Below are 22632 nucleotides of genomic sequence, written 5' to 3'. Positions count from 1 at the left end.
TTTCTTTGTGTGGAGGGTGGTTGAGCCGTGGAATGCATTGCCTGATGGAGTGGTGGGAGCAAGAACGGTCAGTGAGTTTATAGAGTGGTATGATAGACTTTGTGTTTCTCGGGGGGGGGGGGGACCTCCCCTCGATGAGTCTTGACAGACTTTGTCTTAGGAAGGACCTCCCTCGATGAGTCTTTTGATTCCTTGGAGGCCTGAATAATAATAATAATAATAATAAATACCACTCCTTGAACTCATTCACTGTTATCGCTCTCACCACTCCATCAGGCAATGCGTTCCATGGTTCAACCATCCTCCATGCAAAGAAACCACTCCTCACCCTCTTGCTCACAGTTTCCTTTCTTAACTTCCAGGGATGGCCTCTGGTCATCACTCCTTCCTGTTTCAACCACCAGACTTTTCCTCAATCTTTTTTAAAGCTATTTCAGGCATTGTAGAAGAGAGTTATAAAAGAGACCTTCAGTAATTCTAAGAATGAAGTGTGATTTAAAAAAAAAAAAAGTTTGTTAAAAAGTGAATGTATCTCAGGGTATATCCAGTTTTGCACTAAAGGAATATTTATAAGGTAATTTTCAACTGAAGGAGAATAAGCTGGTTTTTTTCATACAGAGGTTCTCTTCCTGTAAACACAAGTATTTATTACATTAAATATGAAGCTGGAACACACATGCACACACTTTATTAATACTATTATTATTATTATTTAGGCCTCCAAGGAGTCAAAAGACTCATCGCGGGAGGTCTTTCCTAGGAAACACAATTCTGTCAAGACTCAACGTGGGAGGTCCCTCCTAGGAAACACAAAGTCTATTATACCACTCCTTAAACTCATTGACCGTTCTTGCTCTCACCACTCTATTATTGTTATTATTATTATTATTTCGGGCAACTCCAAGGACAGTCGACAGACTCATCGAGGGAGGCCCTAACATCATGACAAGAACAACTATTCGACATTCACACAGTATCTATCATACCTCGCCTTGAACTCATTCATGGTCATAGCACCCACAACAGACTCTGGCAGCTTATTCCACTCATTCACCACTCTCCAAGTAAAAAACCTAGCTCTAACACCTCTGCTAACCACATTCTTGCCCAGCTTCCATGTATGGCCCCTAGTCCTCCCACCACCAGTCCTATTCTCAAAAATATCTTCTGGATCAATCTTATAGAAACTCTTCAGTAATTTGAATGTCTCACTCATATCACCCCTTTTCTGCCTATAAACCAATTTTTGCAACCCACAAAAATCTTCAACCTGTTTTCATAAGGTTTATTCCATAGACCTGCTATCATCTTGGTCACTCGCCTCTGGATCCTCTCAACCTTCTCCCCATCAAGAAGAAACCCTGGCACCCATATCTGGGCACAGTAGTCTAGAAGGGTCTTATCAAGGCTCAATATAGAGGAACAATAACTTGTTTGTCGTCGCTGCTTGTCAAAGTATTTTTAAGCAACCAAGTGATTTGATGAGCTGATTTAGCCACTTTTGCAATGTGCCCTCCCCCCTAAAATTCAACTCCCTATCCACCAACACTCCCAAATCCCTGGCCTCATCAATCTCCTGGAGTACGGTTCCACCAATGTGATATACTGCTGCTAATCTTTTCACTCCAAAATGCATAACCTTACACTTTGCTACATTAAATTGACATCCATTTTCCCTAGCCCAGTCCTCCAAACTATCCAAATCATCCTGAAAAATTTTGACATCCTGTCCGCTTACTATTGCTCTACCCAACTTTGCATCATCAGCAAACAAGTGAACACTCCCTCTCAGATCCTTTCCTATATCGTTAATGAACAAATTGAAAAGTAGTGGTGCAAGAACAGAACCCTGCGGCACACCACTAGTCACAAGTCATCTTTTGGACTCCACTCCTGAATAAACCACTCTCTGGTATCTCTCCATCAGCCACTCTCCTATCCATCTCACCAACCCTATATCCATCCCCATCTACTCCAGTTTACTGATTATAAATTCCATGTGGTATCCTTTCAATGCCCTTGGCAAGGTCCAGTAGAATCACTGTAAACCCATTACCCTTATCCAGTTCAGCCGTCACTGTGTTATAAAACATGAGCAAGTTACTGAAGCATGATCTACCCTTCACAAAACCATGCTGTCCCCCATACAGTATCCCATTTTCATCTGTCCATTTCTGTATTTTTTTCTTGACTACTTTCTCCAAGACATTGACAATGACTCCTGATATGCTGATCGGTCAGTAATTTAAAACAGCAATCTTGGAACCTCCTTTATGCAGTGGAACTATTTACCCCTCTTTCCACCCCCTCAGGACTAACCCAGACCTGAGACTCAAATTAAACAAAGTGGTCAAGGGCACTGACAATTCTTTAGCCACTTCATGTACGACACGAGCTGGTATACCATCCAATCCCACAGATGTATTGTCATTGAGGTTTTGCAATAGACTACTCACCTCCATTTCATTCACCACAATTCCTGTATAATCTATTGGTTCATTCATTTCTGCAATGTCATCACCTGGAAGATATAATCTTGCAAAGTGCTCGCTCAGTAATTCAACTAGATCAACTGATTTGGTTACCTTCCTACCATCGTCATTCTTTAAAATCTTTCTGCCATATACATTTTTTCTTTTACTTGCAACATATCGAAAAAACTGTTTAGGATTCTCTTTAGCCTGCATGTCCGATGTTCTTTCGTAATCCTTTTTTGCTTTTCTTACCACACTTGTTACCCTTATGGCCTGCGCTTTATACCATTCATGTGCCTGCCGGTCACCTTTCTCCTTAATTTCCCTCCATAGTTATTTCTTTTTTTGTAGCTCAAGCTTAATGGTGTTATTCATCCATGTAACCTCTACTTGATTTATTATTTGGATTCAATATACAGTCAGCCATTGCTTCATGCAAACACTTCTTAACCGCCTCCCATGCACTATCAACTTCTAGCCCTTGCAGTTGTACATGCCATGGCACTGAACCAATCAATCTCCTAAGCTTGTCATACTTACCAGCCCAATAATTCCACATGTACCCTGTCTTAATTGTAAATTCCACACCTTTAGCCACCTCCCAAGTAATAACCCTATGATCACTCTCACCAATTGGTGGCAACGTGGTCTTATTCATTACAGCCAAATTCTCAGATGTAATTACTAGGTCAAGCACTCTCTGACCCCTAGTATTTTCCATTACATGCTGTCGTAGATAGTTATCCCTTAATAACTGCATAAAATCCAATTCCTTCCTTACATGTGTCCTCTCCTCCTTCCAATCAATGTTCCCATAGTTGATATCTCCCATAATAATTACCCTCCTTCCACTCTTTTCTTTTATTTGCTTATGCATACTATCTCCACCATCTATTCCATTACCTGGTCTATAGCAGTGCCCAACTGTATATTTTGTTCTGCTAGTCTCAATCTCACACCAAATAGTCTCAAACATGCTCTTTTCTCTATCCTGCAGTTCCACTTCTATTCTACTTGGCTGCAGCTCATCAGCTATCATCAATAACATTACTCCCCCCATTTTATTCTCCCTGTCACTCCTGAACACACCATACCCCTCACATTCAATTCCGTTAGCTATATCATCTTCTGTCAGCCATGTTTCACTAATGCCAATAACCTGTGGCCTGGAGGTGCTAACCAAGGCCAAAAAGTCTTCCTTCTTGTTCCTAATACTTCTGGCATTTGTATGCATGAATTGCAGAAGCCGATTTGTCCCGTCCCTATTTTGATGCCTTATACTAATTATCACATTCTGATTTGTGGTCTTTCCTACTTGCTTGGGCATATTACACATTCACATACTCAACTGTCTCCCTAAAATCTGCATATCTAATTCCCCCTCCCTTTATAACTCTAGTTTCCCTCATTCTGCACATTCACTTCCACTACATCGACAACACCTTTTCAAGTCTCTGTACACCATTCAAAAATTCAAATCCATTCAAATGTAAACCATCCATTTTATATAAATCCTTTCACCCATTGAACTCATTCCACACATCCACAAATTCCATACCACTCATCAAACATAATTCACGCATAAAGTCATTAGCAATTATGGCCCTCCTTCTATACTCTTCACTGTCATACCGCAGCAACAGACTCACCATCCTAACTATCTCACTCTTCTCTTTTGCTACCAATATCAATTCTTTCATCCGCTGCTTTTGCATTCTAATTGACTCGCTTACATTCTTAACATTCGCACTGGGTTGGTATGATTTTGTTAAACTCTCAACTCACACACCACTTACTAAGGAATCTCCATACGACACACTCTCTTTCATTTTGTTTACACTTATTATCATACCCTTATTTTTTCTATCATACTTTTGCTGATTATTAGTCGGTACGCTTGGTAAACATTTTTGCCAATGCTCCAGCTGCCGATTTGCCCTATGTATCGCTCCACATAATAAAGCATTCTCACTCATTGGGTCATCGTCGTCATTTTTATTCTCCGATGATTCATTCAATCGTTTTGTATGTTTACCTTCATTCTCACTTTCAATGCCACTCTCACAGCTATCAGGTACTACCTCGCAAATATCACCATTCATATCTCAAATAACACTGTTATCTAGATTCTAATTTTCAACAATGATATCACTCACAACTCGAAGCACTCTTTAAATCCTCGCATTCTTTACACTTTTTGCACACATTCACTCCACTATCGTTGTTTAACCAGACTCCAACTGCTCTCCTCAATGCATACATTTTGCAAACGGTACACTCAACCAAATCCTTTTAAGTTAAGATTTTTAGACAAATATGGCGATCTGGATGCCATCTTTGTATTCCTGTTTATGGGAGCCATGTGCACAGATAATCATATCTATACATTTACTATTAAAATACTCAAAAAAACACACAAAAATCACCCAGACTCGCTAAAATACTAAAACTAAACAATACTATGTAAATATTATGCAAATTCATCGATTTTTACTCAAAATATCACTTATCTGTTCAGGAGCTATCCACAAACATGACATACCATATAGCCTTCTATCAGGCAATACATTCCACAGTTCAACCACCCTCCATGCAAAGAAACCACTCCTCACCCTCTTGCTCACAGCTTCCTTTCCATGGATGGCTTCTTGACATCACCCCTTCCTGCTGTTCAACCAAGTGAAAGAACTCCCCAGTGTCAACCCTGTAGCCACCTCTCAACAGTTTAAAAGTCTCAATCATATCACCTCTCCTTCTTCTATCCACCAAACTCTGCAGTCCACTTTCCCTCAGCCGATCCTCATAACTATGCTTGTACAGTCCTGAAACCATCTTTGTTATATGCCTTTCTACCCATTCCACAGTTAATTTATCCCCTTCAAATCCTAGGGACCAAATCTGAGAACAATAGTCCAAGTGTGGTCTGATCAGAGACTTATACAACGGAATGATAACCCTTTTAACTCTGCAGGTCAGTGTCCTTCTCATTGCAGCAATCCTCTGTGTTACCTTCACCACCTTTGCTATATGTCCCTTGAATTTCAGGTTTCTATCAATCATCAACCCCAGATCTCTTGTCTCCCCTACTTCCTCCAGTATATCTCCTCCAATAGAGTATCGATGTGTCTGAAAACTCAAGACCTTACATTTTGCTGCATTAAACCGAGACCCTCCATTCATTTGCCCATCTGTCTAGCTTATTAAAATCCTCTTGCATGACTACGACATCTGCACTATTACTAATAACCATTTCCAGCTTCACATCATCCGCAAACAACTGAATATCCCCTTGCAGTCCACTGGCAATGTCATTGATATGAAGGTTAAACAATGTAGGTCCCAGTACTGAGCGGTGTGGGACCCCACTTGTAACCCTCTGGCTCCTTGAAACTGCCCCACCATACACAACTCTCTGATACCTATTGGACAGCCAATCCTGAACCAGTTGACCAACCTGACATCCAAACCCATGTGCTGCAACTTAAATATCAGCTTATCATGTGGCACCTTTTTAAATGCCTTCGCTAAATCCAAGAAAATGGCAGCATATGCCTTTCCCTCATCTACTTCTCTTGTAACTTTATTATAAAAGGCTAGCATATTACTAAAACAAGAGCACCCCCTCACAAATCCATGTTGACTCTCACAGATAACATTACCCTCATCTGCCCAATGTTGTATACAGTCTAACTAATTTCTCCAAGATCTTAACAACTACTGATGACACACAAACTGGCCTATAATTAGACACTTCCAGTCTGCTACTGCCCTTATGCAATGGCACTATCTTACCTTCCTTCCATTCCCTGAGCACCTTTCTTGTAGCCAGACTTTCATTGAAAAGCCAGGTCAAAGGTACTGTCATGTTATATTCAGCTTAACTTCATTTTCAAGTGGCAAAAGTCTCTTGCTGACTTAGAAAAATTAAAACTAATTTTTTCCCATTATATACTAACGCAATAACACTGCTATGTATTTAAAATCTATGCTGAAAATTATTTTCTATTTTGTTTGGGTTTTAAGGTACCATATGGCTCCCACTCAAACTCAACCAGAGATAACTCCTCAGTCTAGCATGGAATTGTCGGAAACTGAACCTGGAAGTGAAGAAGAAGGAAAGGAAAAGACTCCTGATAAAGAGGCAGCAGTGCCAGATGGAATACTTCAGGTATGCATTTATTTCTATTAAATCTCATATTTTCATTATTTCTTCCCTCTTTTTTGTTTTTTGTTCTTTTGTAATTGATTACAAAATATGCACAGCAGATAGCTATCTGATTTGAAGACAGTGACTTTTTACACTGCACATCTTACAATTAAAAATAATAGGTTTAGCAGTATTATTATTATTATTATTATTATTATTATTATTATTATTATTCAGGCCTCCATGGAGTCAAAAGACTCATCGTGGGAGGTCCTTCCTAAGAACATAAAGTCTGTTAAGACTCATCGAGGGGAGGTCCCCCCTAAGAAACACAAAGTCTATCATACCACTCCTTAAACTCATTGACTGTTCTCGCTCCCACCACTCCATCAGGCAATGCATTCCATGGTTCCACCACCCTCCACACAAAGAAACCACTCCTTACCCTCTTGCTCACAGTTTCCTTTCGTAACTTCCAGGGATGGCCTCTTGTCATCACTCCTTCCCACTGTTCAACCAAGCGAAAGAACTCATTGATATAAAGGTTAAACCATATAGGTCCTAGTACTGAGCCCTGTGGGACCCCACTTGTAACCTTCTGTCTCATTGAAACTGCTCCACCATACACAACTCTCTGATACCTATTAGACAGCCAATCCTGAATCCAGTTGACCAATCTGACATCCAGACCCATGTGATGCAACTTAAATATCAGCTTATCATGTGGCACCCTGTCAAATGCCTTCGCTAAGTCTAAGAAAATTGCAGTATATCCCTTTCCCTCATCTAATGTTCTTGTAACTTTATTATAAAAGGCTAGCATATTGCTAAAACAAGAGCATCCTTTCACAAATCCATGTTGACTCTCACAGATAACATTACCCTCATCTGCCCAATGCTGTGTACGGTCCCTCACTACTTTCTCCAAGATCTTAACAACTACTGATGACACACAGACTGGCCTATAATTAGACACTTCCAGTCTGTTACCACCCTTATGCAATGGCACTATCGTACCTTCCTTCCATTCCCTGGGTACCTTTGCCGAAGCCAGACTTTCATTGAAAAGCCAGGTATGTGAATTCTAATTATTAAAGTGAAGGTTTATCCTGATCCAAGCTGAAATACAGGTCATGATGATTCAAACTGACTTTCCTTCTCTCATCAAACTGGAACAAATATCAAAATAGTTACTGTCAGTACTGATTCGATATTATTATTATTATAAGAGTATCTCCATGGAGTCCAGAAGACTCATAAGGAGACACACTCTAATATTTATATACACAATACCTATCTGTAAACTCATTCATTGTCAGGGCATTCACCATTTTCCAAGCAAAAAATCTGGTCTGCACTCCCATAATTACTATACTCTTGCATAACCTCTGTCGATTATTCCTAGTTCTCTCTATATGAGTCACGTATCGAAAAATTTCTTTTGTGTCAGCTTTATAGAACCCCTGTAGTAACTTATATTATTATTATTCGACACCTCCAGGGAATCCAAAGACTCATTGAGGGAGGGCACCTACTCTACAACTCTCTCAATCCTCCTACTACAACAAACTACAAAACATCCATGCCCACAGTGGGATTCGAACCCACAGCCTTTTGGCTGGAGAGCTGATACTCTAACCACTCGGCCAACCTGACTGGCAATAGTTTCTCTCTTATAAAGTTTCTCTCACAATAGTTTCTCTCTTATAAATCTTATAAGTTTCTTTCATGTCATCTCTTTTCCATCTGTCAACTAAATTTTGCAATCCACATATCTTCAGCCTATCCTAATGGGGAGCAGTTCACAGACCTGTTACTAGTATAGTTACTTGTCTCTGCATCCTCGCCAACACCATTTCCTGATTCCCAAATAACTCAGATGACCAAATCTATGCACAGTTGTCAAGATGCTACTTTCCTAAATCATACTCTTATAAAGAGCAACAATAACCTCCCTATGTTTACTTGTTAGTGTGTTTTTCAATATCTAAGTAATTTGTTGAGCTATTTTGCCAGATTTTCCAGCATGCCCTTTGAACGTCAACTCTCTGTCTACCATTACCCCAAAATTCCTAGCCTCATCAATGTCCTGTTCAGTTCCATCAATATGATACACAGTATGTAATATTTTCAACCTAAAGTGTATAACCTTACATTTTGCAACATTATACTAATAGTCATTATCCTTCACCTACAATGCCAATATATTTAAATCATCCTGCAGGAAATTTACATCACCTTTATGAACTGTTGCCCTTCCAAATTTTGCACATCAGCAAACAACTGAATATCCACCTTCTCTGTATCATTAATATACAAATTAAAGATTCGTAACCCTTAATTATCTTCGTATAGATTCTTAAGGCACTCCATTAGTCACTTTCATTCTCCTAGATTCCACACTACCATACATTACTCTCTGGTATCTGTCTGTCAGACATCCCTGTCCATGCCACATCCCTGTGGCATGGACAAGGTTGTCTGACAGACTTGCTTCAACTTTTATAACAGTTTTGCATGCATTATAATTATTATTGTACAGGCAATTCCATGGAGTACGAAGACTAATTGTGGAATACCCAAACTATCTACACTAACTATCATACCTCTATTTCTTGTAGATAAGTTTATACGTTGGTTAGACATAGCTTCTAATTTTTTAGGAAATGACAAAGTAAACTAGATTATTAATTATAAAAACTTCAATTAATAACTACCTATATTTCAGCAATGTTACATTGCCATCTCCAGGGATCTGATGTGTGCATGCAGGCACTCAATCTATCACCATTCGATATATCTGGAATACATCCAAAAAATTAACACAAATCCTACGGAAATATGACCTTGCAACCAGTTACCATCTACATAAAAAATTGTCATCTCTTATCTGCTCCACCAAAGATCAGCCACTTCTGCTGGAGTAACCAGGTCCCTTGCAGTTGAGATTTGGAACGTTTGTTTTTTTTTTTTTTCAACTGTCCTACTGCGATCTTAGACGCAATAAAACAGTTTGAAACTGTCCTAACAATCTTAGAATGTATGCTTCCCAAATTTGGGACAGTCTCATGTACCCAAAGTTGTTGAGGTTTGGAAGTTTTTCAGAGATGAGGCAGATTCAAGGAATAGTCTTTCATACTTGTACTTGCTGTGGTGTAATAAAGTGGCCTTCTTCTTGCGTATCCTGTGGTGGGTGTCCAAAACATGGTCAGCAGGTCTTGAGTGGCTGTATTGGTGGAACCGGATGTAGTCCTTGTGTTCAGATATCCTGTTCCACCAATACAGCCACTCAGGATTCGGACTCATGATAAGAAGACTGCTGATGTTCTAGCCAATTTGTCCCAAAGTGTGTTGGTGATTGCTGTTGGGGCTGCTGTGCATCCATTATGTTTGAGGATGGTTTTCTCGAACTCTGATTTTCTTATCAGCCATTCGGACTCATGATCTTGCTGATCATGCTTTGGACACCCACCACAGGATATACGAGAAGAAGGCCACTTTATTACACCACAGCAAGTACAAGTATGAAAGACTATTCTTTGAATCTGTCTCATCTCTGAAAAACGTTCCAAATCTCAACAAATTTGGGTGCATGAGGCTGCCCAAATTTGGGAAGCATACATTCTAAGATCATCAGCCCAATCGCCAAGACAACCCAATTTAGTCCACTAAGGGGCACCGTTTAGGACTCTAGGACTGAGTTCTGTTGCCTTTTTTCAGCCGCATTTGCTTAGTGTTAGTGCCTGCATGCACATATCATTGCAGATGACAATGTAACGTTATCAAAATATACCGTATTTTCGGGTGTATAAGACACTCCTATGTATAAGACGCACCCAAGAAATTTAATACAATTTTCTGGAAAAAACCTAAACTTTAAACCATTTCAAAATTGTAATTTTTTCGATGTTGAATCACATATTTATGAAAAGAAATAATTTTGTCTTCATATTCTTTTGGCATTTTTTGACTGATTTTTGTTTTTGTACACATACAAAAACAAAATGTTATGCTCACAGGCTACTTTGACTGCATGTGTACGAATCATTTTTGTTGAAATGGCAATGCCATTTTGCCGATTTTCTTGCACCCATTTCAGAACTTCAATCTCTAGTTCTGGCCACTTCGCAATTTTTCCACGTTCCGCGTACTTTTCATTACGCAAATTGTACAAAATCTCCTTCTGACCATGCCAAGTTCTAATCATTTTTTCAGTAGGTGGAGGTCCAAAATGTCTTTCAGCTTCCCTATTCCCGTGTTCTTCTTTATATTTTACAACCTGCAATTTGTAACTTGAAGAATATGAATGTCGCCTATTTTTTTCTATCACTAAAATCTATGGGGAAATATCAAACTGAACACAAAATATCTCAACACGTCAACTCAATACTGATAAACATTGGTAACTGATTACTCGGATATTATGAAACTTGAATGGGGACTCCCCGTTCTTAGCCAATGACGCGCTAGAAGTCACGTGAAGGTCACGCATCAATTTGATTGCACCATTAACCGCCTACAAAGATCTTGGAACATAAAAGGGAGTGCGTATGACTTTGAAAAGAGGAAACAATCTTTACCTTCATTATATAAGACGCACCCCATTTTTAAGATGCATTTTTAAGGTAAAAATGTGCATCTTATACACCGGAAAATACGGTAGTTAGTTATTAAAGTTTTTATAATTAATAATCTAGTTTACATTGTAATTTACTAAAAAATTACAAGCTATATCATACCTCTCCTTGAACCCATTAACAGACAAAGCACTCATAACTGACTCTGGCTACCCATTCTGCTCATTCACAATTCTCCAAGTAAAAATTCCAGTCCTCACACCTCTACTAACCACACTTTGATTCGACTTCCATGGATGACCCCTTGTTCTGGCTCCAAGATAGATTATTCTAATCTATCATTATCTAATTCTGCTGTCATTCTATCATAAAATGTAAGTCATTGATTCTTTGCCTGGGTGAGTAATATAAATTATTTACCTGAACCAAACAAAATATCAAATAATCCTCATCATTCACTCAATATCCAGAGCACAGATGTGACTGACTTCCACTCAGCCAATCACATCTTTGTGGCCTTTGACATTAACTGAGATGACCTCACTTCACATTTGGTTTGATTACTGTTTTTTCTCCTCTGATCCAAATATCTACTCCAAAACCTCCTTGCCCACTGCACACAAAATATCCACCTATTATCCAAGTGACGATTTGCACAGCAGCCATGGAAACTCAGAAGAAAGCATGAAGTAACAGATACACCACAACAATGAACCTTATTGCTTTCTAACGAGCGTGAGTCCTAGCAAGAAATATCCATCATCAAAGCCAGAAGAAATCGTGGATCAAAGACACATCTTCTATAACAAGAGAAAAGAAGTTTGATATAAAATCCATCTCAAATCTCAAACTCTGATTTTATGGAAAATCAGAGTTTGAGAAAAACATCCTCAAACATAATGGATGCACAGCAGCCCCAACAGCAATCACCAGCACACTTTGGGACAAATTGGCTAGAACATCAGCAGTCTTCTTATCCCCTAGAGATTTTTGCCCAAAAATGCAGATCAGAAAAACAACAAATTCTGTTTTCTTTGAATTGTATTGAAGAATACATCAGGCTGTTCATGAAAGAAGAAATGAAAGCTGCTTTGCTTAAATGTCACCAACTGCTGTTTTATCACCTAACATTATTAGGTGATAAAACTTCTGTTGCCATCAGCCATGGATCAACTGCTGAACCTTTTCAACAGATTTTTCTGTAAGAAGAGGTTTCCAAAATACTTTGCAAAAAGCTATTATTATTGCATTTCCTAAGCAAGGGAAGGTTCCAAAATAACCAATAAACTATCATCCAGTATGTGTGTTGATGACTTTACCATGTTCTGTCGTTCATGTGATATGAGAGTCATGGAAAGGCAACTGCAGCAAGCCATTGAACATCTTTTAAAATGGGTGCTTGCAAATTGGTTCAGATTTTCACAGCAGAAGACAGTTTTGTGCATTTTTGCCATGGATGTCACCAACTGCTGTTTTATCACCTAATATCATCACCTAACATTATTATTATTATTATTATTATTATTATTATTATTATTATTATTATTATTCAGGCCTCCATGGAGTCAAAAGACTCATCGTGGGAGGTCCTTCCTAAGAACATAAAGTCTGTCAAGATTCATCGAGGGGAGGTCCCCCTTAAGAAACACACAGTCTATCATACCACTCCTTAAACTTTATGTTGGAGGTTTAATGGATTTTTTACAACACTCAAAAAGAATTAAATTAGAATTTAATACTTCCTATATTTCGTCCTAGTCACTAGGACATCTACGGGGATTACAAAAACAATTAATGTAACATGCACACAAAAACTTACAATACTAAGCCCAACCACGTGGGTGACACTAAAGTCCTATCTAGGTGGAGCGCCCTCTAAGGGTGGTAGTAGGTGGCCTGGAATGTAAGGTGGGACCTCTGGTGATGAGTGTTTCCCAAATCTTTGGAAGCTTAATGCAACCGTATTTGTTAAGATTTGGTTGGTTTCTGAGAGCTGCTGCTGCTTCTAAGAAAAGTCTCTCTTTCTTAAATTTGCTGTGGTGGAGTATGGTGGTTTTCTTCCATGATACTCTGTAGGTGGTGTCCAAAACATGGTCAGCCAAGCCTGAATGGCCATAGTTGTGTTTAACGATGTACGACTTGTGTTCCTCCAGGCGGATGGATGCTGATCTGCCTGTCTGTCCAAAGTACGCAAGCTTACAGGAACAGGGTATTTTGTAAACTCCAGGCAGAGAGAGAGGAGGGAGCTGATCTTTCGTAGAACGGATAAGGGTAGCAAGTTTGCGGTAGGGCTTATATGCTGTGTGTAGGTTATACTTTTTTAGTATCTTGGCTATTTTTTCCGAAGTGCCTCGGATGTAGGGTATGGTGATGGCATTTTTAAAATCTTGTTGACGAGAGGGACGGGGAATGGGGGAGGAATTGATTATTTTTTTGATACTGTGTTCGCTGTAGCCATTGGAGAGGAAAGTTCTGTGTATGTGGTTAAGCTCAGTAGTGAGGGCGGTTCCACTGGAACAAAGATTGTGGGCTCTCTTGGTAAGGGTTTTAATGATGCCATATTGTTGTGAGGGGTGGTGGTGGTGGGAGAGTTTGTGAATGTATCTGCCTGTGTGTGTGGGTTTTCTGTATACAGTGAAGGCAAGTGTATCATTAGGCAGGCACGTGACTAAGGTGTCTAGGAAGGGTAAACGATTGTTCTTTTCCTTTTCCATAGTAAACTGGATTCTTGGATGTAATTTCAAATATTATTTCAAAAAATAAAAAACAAACATGTCAAGAAATACAGCAACCTGGTTAAAGACAAACCACAACCACAAATTCAACTGCTCCAGACAGTAATAAACCTCTCTTCCAAAAGGCTCAATGAGGATGCCGTCAGCGCCCTTTGCCTCGCCAGTAATTTTGCCGTCGCCCCGAACCATTACATTGCCAGTGCTCAATGTAATGGTTAACGTCGAACGGGGGATCGGTCGCTTACCATCGGAGGTAGCCAACAACATCAGACTCGACATAGCCAACATCCTCGCTCACTCTTTGCCTCCAAAAAGTAAATTATCTTATGCCCAATGCATGGCTCTCCAGAAACTATGCAAAGAAAAAACTATCGTCATCACCAGAGCGGATAAGGGTAATGCCACAGATGTTCTTAATACCAGCGAATACAATCGTAAAATGAACTTTATCCTGCGCGATCGCGCTACCTACATCCCGCTAGAACACGACCCCACAAAAACACAAGTTAAGAAATTAAAAATCTTACTTAAAAAAGTAATCTCCTGGCCCCCTGACGTCACGAAAAAACTTAAACCTTTCCACTCCTCCCGTCCCCCCCGAATAAACGGTTTACCAAAAATCCACAAACCCAATTCCCCACTCAGACCTATAGTAGATGCCACCAATGCACCTTGTTACAGACTGTCTAAACAGCTGGCCAACTCTCTGTCCCCCCTCACCGGAAATTCAGCTTCCTATATAAAAAACACAACCCACTTTAAAGCCCTCACAGAAAATTTAACCTTGAACAATACAGACATATTAGTAAGCTTTGATATCTCCTCTTTGTTTACCAATATTCCCTTAACTGACACTTTATCTCTCTTAGAAAACGTTTTCCCCTCTGACATCTTAGATCTCTTTTCCTTTGCCATCAACTCTGGGTATTTCTCTTGGAATAACAAAATCTACATGCAGATAGAGGGAACCACCATGGATTCCCCCCTCTCACCCCCCCTTGCCAATTTCTATATGGAAGTTTTCGAAAAATGAGCCATAGACTCAGCCCCACTCAAACCTTCTATCTGGCTAAGATATGTAGATGATGTGTTCTCCATTTGGCTTCATGGCCCAGACACGTTAGACTCCTTCCTCGGTCATCTCAATAGCCTACATCCAAGAATCCAGTTTACTATGGAAAAGGAAAAGAACAATTGTTTACCCTTCCTAGACACCTTAGTCAGGCGCCTGCCTAATGATACACTTGCCTTCACTGTATACAGAAAACCCACACACACAGGCAGATACATTCACAAACTCTCCCACCACCACCACCCCTCACAACAATATGGCATCATTAAAACCCTTACCAAGAGAGCCCACAATCTTTGTTCCAGTGGAACCGCCCTCACTACTGAGCTTAACCACATACACAGAACTTTCCTCTCCAATGGCTACAGCGAACACAGTATCAAAAAAATAATCAATTCCTCCCCCATTCCCCGTCCCTCTCGTCAACAAGATTTTAAAAATGCCATCACCATACCCTACATCCGAGGCACTTCGGAAAAAATAGCCAAGATACTAAAAAAGTATAACCTACACACAGCATATAAGCCCTACCGCAAACTTGCTACCCTTATCTGTTCTACAAAAGATCAGCTCCCTCCTCTCTCTCTGCCTGGAGTTTACAAAATACCCTGTTCCTGTAAGCTTGTGTACTTTGGACAGACAGGCAGATCAGCATCCATCCACCTGGAGGAACACAAGTCGTACATCATTAAACACAACTATGGCCATTCAGGCTTGGCTGACCATGGTTTGGACACCACCCACAGAGTATCATGGAAGAAAACCACCATACTCCACCACAGCAAATTCAAGAAAGAGAGACTTTTCTTAGAAACAGCAGCAGCAGCAGCTCTCAGAAACCAACCAAATCTTAACAAATACGGTTGCATTAAGCTTCCAAAGATTTGGGAAACACTCATCACCAGAGGTCCCACCTTACATTCCAGGCCACCTACTACCGCCCTTAGAGGGCGCTCCACCTAGATAGGACTTTAGTGTCACCCACGTGGGTGGGCTTAGTATTGTAAGTTTTTGTGTGCATGTTACATTAATTGTTTTTGTAATCCCCGTAGATGTCTTAGTGACTAGGACGAAATATAGGAAGTATTAAATTCTAATTTAATTATTTTTTGAGTGTTGTAAAAAATCCATTAAACCTCCAACATAATGTCCTCACAGCACTTAAGCCTCTTCACAAAAAAACACTCCTTAAACTCATTGACCGTTATCGCTCTCACCGCTCCATCAGGCAATGCATTCCATGGCTCAACCACCCTCCACACAAAGAAACCACTCCTTACCCTCTTGCTCACAGTTTCCTTTCGTAACTTCCACGGATGGCCTCTTGTCATCACTCCTTCCCGCTTTTCAACCAAGCGAAAGAACTCCCCAGTGTCAACCCTGTAACCACCTCTCAACAGTTTAAAAGTCTCAATTATATCACCTCTCCTTCTTCTATCCACCAAACTCTGCAGTCCACATTCCCTCAGCCGATCCTCATAACTATGCTTGTACAGTCCTGAAACCATCTTTGTCATCTGTCTTTGTATCCTTTCCACAGTTAATTTATCCCCTTCAAATCCTGGGGACCAAATCTGAGAACAATAGTCTAAGTGTGGTCTGATCAGAGATTTATACAAGGGAATGATAACCCTATTATCTCTGCAGGTCAGTGTCCTTCTCATAATAGCAGCAATCCTCTGTGTTACCTTCACCACCTTTGCAATATGTCCCCTAAATTTCAAGTTTCTATCAATCATCAACCTCCAGATCTCTTGTCTCCCCTACTTTTTCCAGTATAACTCCTCCCATAGAGAATGCAGCATCCCAACGATGTTTCCCAATCCTCAAGACTTACATTTTGCTGCATTAAACTGAAACCCCCATTCATTTGCCCATCTATCTAGCTTATTCAAATCCTCTTGCAGGGCTACCACATCTGCACTATTACTAATAATCCTTCCCAGCTTCGCATCATCTGCAAACAACTGAATATCCCCTTGCAGTCCACTGGCAATGTCATTGATATAAAGGTTAAACCATATAGGTCCTAGTACTGAGCCCTGTGGGACCCCACTTTTAACCCTTTGCCTCCTTGAAACTGCTCCGCCATACACAACTCTCTGATACCTATCAGACAGCCAATCCTGAATCCAGTTGACCAATCTGACATCCAGACCCATGTGCTGCAACTTAAATATCAGCTTATCATGTGGCGCCCTGTCAAATGCCTTCGCTAAGTCTAAGAAAATTGCAGTATATGCCTTTCCCTCATCTAATGTTCTTGTAACTTTATTATAAAAGGCTAGCATATTGCTAAAACAAGAGCGCCCTTTCACAAATCCATGTTGACGCTCACAGATAACATTACCCTCATCTGCCCAATGCTGTGTACGGTCCCTCACTACTTTCTCCAAGATCTTAACAACTACTGATGACACACAGACTGGCCTATAATTAGACACTTCCAGTCTGTTACCACCCTTATGCAATGGCACTATCTTACCTTCCTTCCATTCCCTGGGCACCTTTCCTGTAGCCAGACTTTCATTGAAAAGCCAGGTTAAAGGCACTGTCAGTTACCTAGCACATTCTCTCAAAACTCGTGGTGAAATACCATCCAGTCCCAAAGCTTTACTGACATCCAGAGTACTCAGTATCTGAAACACACTCTACTCCTGTACATCTAAACCTCGACCCAGCCCTATCCCTCTAGCATTAAAACTGACTCCTCTAGGATGAAATACTCCAATAAAGTGTTCATTGAACAATTCCACTATGTCTTCTGCATCAGTCACTCTATTCCCATTTTTATCTCATAATATCATTCTTCCACAGTCATTTCTCTTCCTACTGGCCACATAGCTAAAAAATTCCCTAGGATTTTGTTTGGATCTTAGGACCAATCTCCTCTCATATTCCAGTTTCGCTTTCCTTACCACACTAGTCACTCTTCTGGTCTGTGTCTTATATACTTCATGCATCTTCTCTTCACCTGTCTCCTTATATCTCTTCCATAGCCTCTTTTTCGCATGCAGTTCCTGTTTAATATTGTTTGGCATCCACTTTACTCCAAATTGTGTTCTCTTCTTGACTCGTGGTATATTATTATTATTATTAAACAAGACCTCATGGAGTCAAAGACTCATCTAGGAGGTCCTTTTATCTCACACACATCTCATCATACCGGGTCTTAAACACATTCAAACTCCTTGCAGACACCACACTCTCAGGCAAGGCATTCCAATCATTCACAACTCTGCACGAAAAAAAACCTGCCTCTCACTCCCCTACTCACACCCTCTTTATACAGTTTCCAGGGATGACCTATGGTTCTCCCCTGATCTCCCACTATTCGCTGTAGAACTTCTCCACCATTGATCCTATAGCAACCCCTTACCAACTTGTAGGTCTCTATCATATCTCCCCTCTTCCTTCTCTCCACTAGTCTCTGCAAATTACATCTTTTCAATCTTTCCTCATACTCGACATTCCAGAGGTCAGAAACTACCTTAGTCAGTTGCCTTTGGACCCTTTCCAACATCTCCTCATCCTTCTGAAAACCAGGTGACCAAATCTGGGCACAATAGTCCATGTGTGGCCTAATCAAAGCCTTATACAATGGAACAAGAATCTCCCTACTTCTACACGTCAGTGTCCTCCTCATCATTCCCAGAAGTCTTTGTGTTGTCTTCACAATTTTGGCGATGTGACCCCTAAATTTTAGATCCTTATCCACTATCACTCCCAGATCTCTTATTTCCTCTACTTCCAACAATATATTCTTACCAAGCATAAATTCTGCATCCCATCTTTGTTTTCCAAATTTTAAAACCTTACATTTTGCAACATTGAACTCACACCCCCATTTGCTTGCCCAATCACTCAATTTATTCAAGTCTTCTTGCAAGGCCACAACATCTTCACTACTCTTTATGGTTCTTCCCAACTTTGCATCATCTGCAAACAACTGAATATCTCCATCCAAATCTTCGCCAATATCATTAATATACAAGTTAAATAGTAATGGCCCTAAAACAGATCCCTGAGGCACTCCACTAGTGACTTTCCTTTTCCTGGATATTGCACCCCCATACACAACTTGTTGATACCTATCAGATAGCCAGTCTCCAATCCAATGCACTAATCTAATATCCAACCCCATCTGCTCTAGTTTGACTGTCAACTTATCATGAGGCACTCTATCAAAAGCTTTTGCGAAATCCAAGTATATTACTGTGTATCCTTCTCCTCTGTCCAAGGAAGCAGTCACTTTATTGTAATAAGTAAGTAGATTACTAAAACACGACCTCCCTTTAGCAAATCCATGCTGTCCATCAAAGATTATACCATTGTTGTCAACCCAACTCTGGATTCTAGCTCTCACAAGCTTCTCCAACAACTTAACCACAACACCCGACACACAGATAGGCCTATAGTTTGATGCTTGAGTTCGATCACCTCCTTTATGAAGTGGCACAATCTTGCCCTCCTTCCACTCCACACACTAATGATATCCTGGCCTTCCAATTCCTACCTCCACGAAACTTCCCGAAGTTGACGTCTATTAGGTGATAAAACTTCTTTTGCCATCAGCCATGGATCAACTGGGACTTGTATTGTTTGACCGCTATATCAATGATATTGTCAATGGATTGCAAGGGGACATTCAGTTGTTTGCGGATGATGTGAAGCTGGGAAGGGTTATCAGTAATAGTGCAGATGTGTTACTAAATCACTTAAGGAATTGACAATGTAGATAAGAATATAAATTAAATTACACTTTAATAATTTTTTTCTGATATTTCCACAACATCATGTTGCCATCTTCAAAGGGAACGTACAAAAAAGGCACGTGCACGTAGGCACTACAACACAGTAACTAAGACTGAAGTGATGAAGCTATTGTTCTCCTAAAAGTTCTGATGGTGTCACCCTAGCTGGCTAAGTAAGTGTTCTTGGCCGTTGGGCTGATTGTCTGCTGATGTAAGTCTCCCAATTTTGGGGCAGTGTCATACATCCAAATTTGTTGAGGTTTGGAGAGTTTCTTGGGGCTGAGGCTGATTCCATGAACAGTCTTTTGAATTTGTTTTGCTATGATGTATTACTGTAGCTTTCTTCCACCGTATTCTGTGGCGTGTATCCAGAGCATGGCCTGCAAGACCAGAGTGGCTGTACTTGTGAAAATGGATGTAGTCCTTGTGTTCTGAAATTCTGATATTCGCTGTCCTGCCACCTGTTTGGCCAAAGTACGACAGTTTACAGCTGCAAGGGACCTGGCATACACCAGGTAGGTCTAGGAGAAGTGGTTGGTCTTTAGTGGAGGAGAAAAGGGATGCGAAATTTCTGTATGGTCTGTAACAGGAGGTCAAGTCATGTTTTTTTAAGAGTTTAGTAATTTTTTTCGAGGTGCCTCGGATGTAGTGAATGGTGATAGATTTAGAGTAATCATTATTGTGGAGGGGGAGTTGTGGTTTGTTGGTTTCGATATTTTTTGAATTTTTTGGGGGGGATAGCCATTGACTGAGAAAGTATTGAGGATGTGATTTAGTTCAGTGTTTAGGGCCTTGTCGTTAGAACAGATTAGTTTAGCCCTGTTGTATAGTGTTTTCACCACTACAAATTGTTGTGTGTGGGGAGGGGAATTGTTGGTGAATGTACCTGCCTGTATGGTTGGGTTTTCTATAAACTGAGAAAACCAAGGTTCCATCTGGCTGGTGGGTGACTAGTGTGTCTAGGAAAGGAAGGCTGTTGTTTTCCTCTTTCTCCAGGGTGAACTTGATTCTGGGGGTTATTTGTTTAAGTGTGTTAAGAAGGAAAGGAGTGTATCAGAGCTATGTGGCCAAATAGCGAACACATCATCAACGTAGCTAAGCCATATGGTTGATTTTTTGTGGGGCAGAGGCTAAGTCTTTTATTCAAAGGTCTCCATAAAGAAATTGATGAAGGGTGGGGAGAGTGGTGAAGCCATGGCTGTCCCCTCTATTTGTTTGTAGAATTCTCCCTGCCTAATTCTCCCTGTTCTAATGACAAGGCCCTAAACACTGAACTAAATCACATCCTCAGCACTTTCTCAGCCAATGGCTAACCCCCCCCCAAAAGAAATCCAAAAAATATTGAAACCAACAAACCACAACCCCCCTCCACAATAATGATTACTCTAAATCTATCACCATTCACTACATCCGAGGCACCTCGAAAAAAATTACTAAACTCTTAAAAAAACATGACTTGACCTCCTGTTACAGACCATACAGAAATTTCGCATCCCTTTTCTCCTCCACTAAAGACCAACCACTTCCCCTAGACCTACCTGGTGTATGCCAGGTCCCTTGCAGCTGTAAACTGTCATACTTTGGCCAAACAGGTGGCAGGACAGCGAATATCAGAATTTCAGAACACAAGGACTACATCCATTTTCACAATTACAGCCTCTCTGGTCTTGCAAGCCATGCTCTGGATACACGCCACGGAATACGGTGGAAGAAAGCTACAGTAATACATCATAGCAAAGACAAATTCAAAAGACTATTCATGGAATCAGCCGCAGTCCTAAGAAACTCTCCAAACCCCAACAAATTTGGATGTATGAGACTGCCCCAAATTTGGGAGGCTTACATCAGTAGACCATCAGCCCAACAGCCAAGAACACTTACTTAGCCCGCTAGGGGTCACCATCAAGACTTTTAGGAGAACAATAGCTTTATCACTTCAGTCTCAGTTACTGTGTTGTAGTGCCTTCGTGCACATGCCTTTTTTTTTTGTATGTTCCTTTTGAAGATGGCAACATCGAAAATATTTGAAATATGGTGACGTTGCCGAAACATCGGAAATATTTATTAAAGTGTAATTTAATTTATATTCTTATCTATGTTGTCAATTCCTTAAGTGATTTAGCAATGCATAACCTATAAGCCTGTCTACGAGAATTACCATCATCTACGGAGATGTCATCGCATGGAAGGGCCGCCAATACGATAAAATGAAGTTGAAGTTATCTAGACAATTAAATCGTCTAACTTTCCTAAAAAATTGAATAAATTCATATGGAATAAGAGAGAAATTAGTCGGAACACTAAATTAGCTGTATACAAGACAGTGTTCAAACCAGTTTTAACTTATGGATCTGAGAGCTGTGTCAGAAGTAAAACACTTGACCAAAGACTAGAGACCACAGATATGAGAGTCCTGAGAAAGATTAGAGGCGTGAACAAATGGAATCAATGGCAATATCATATTAAAAACGAGGATATTAGGAAAGAACTTGACATTGTCAGCATCCAGGAATGCAATAGCAGAGCTAATCTCAGGTGGTATGGTCACTTAAACAGGATGGGCAAGGAAAGATTAGCAAAACAAGTGTTCTCTGCCAGGTTGGCAGCAAAACGACCCAGAGGAAGACCAAGATATAGGTGGATTGATGCGGTACAAAGTGCCTTAGACGAATGAAATATATGATCTGATAATGTTGGAGTCTTGACAAGTAACAGACTGATTTGGAGGAAAATTGTAGATAGGAAATTAATAATGATGTAATTTTTTTCATGTAGTACTATCACATCCTGTACACCCCTTGAGGGTACATGGCAGGAATTTGATGATGATGATGATGATGATGAACTTTCCTAAAACGCTGCTGGGATAATCA

General features: G+C 40.3%; 1 protein-coding gene across 3 annotated transcripts in view; it reads left to right on the top strand.

The window, feature by feature from the left end:
• RyR (Ryanodine receptor) overlaps nucleotides 1–22632 on the top strand; it is a 1703288-nt gene that overhangs the window by 1552571 nt on the left and 128085 nt on the right. For all 3 annotated transcript variants that reach the window (XM_090399345.1, XM_090399347.1, XM_090399344.1), the window contains exon 108: nucleotides 6498–6642. In XM_090399345.1, coding sequence (XP_090255471.1) covers nucleotides 6498–6642 — 145 coding nt within the window. The remainder of the gene's footprint in view (nucleotides 1–6497; nucleotides 6643–22632) is intronic.

Source organism: Typopeltis vanoorti, chromosome 10, assembly GCF_054136105.1.
Source record: "Typopeltis vanoorti isolate ZY-2024b chromosome 10, IOZ_Tvanoo_1.0, whole genome shotgun sequence".
Taxonomy (NCBI): Eukaryota; Metazoa; Arthropoda; class Arachnida; order Uropygi; family Thelyphonidae; genus Typopeltis; species Typopeltis vanoorti.
Note: the sequence above shows the minus strand (reverse complement) of the source record. Positions and strands in the feature narration are given on the sequence as shown.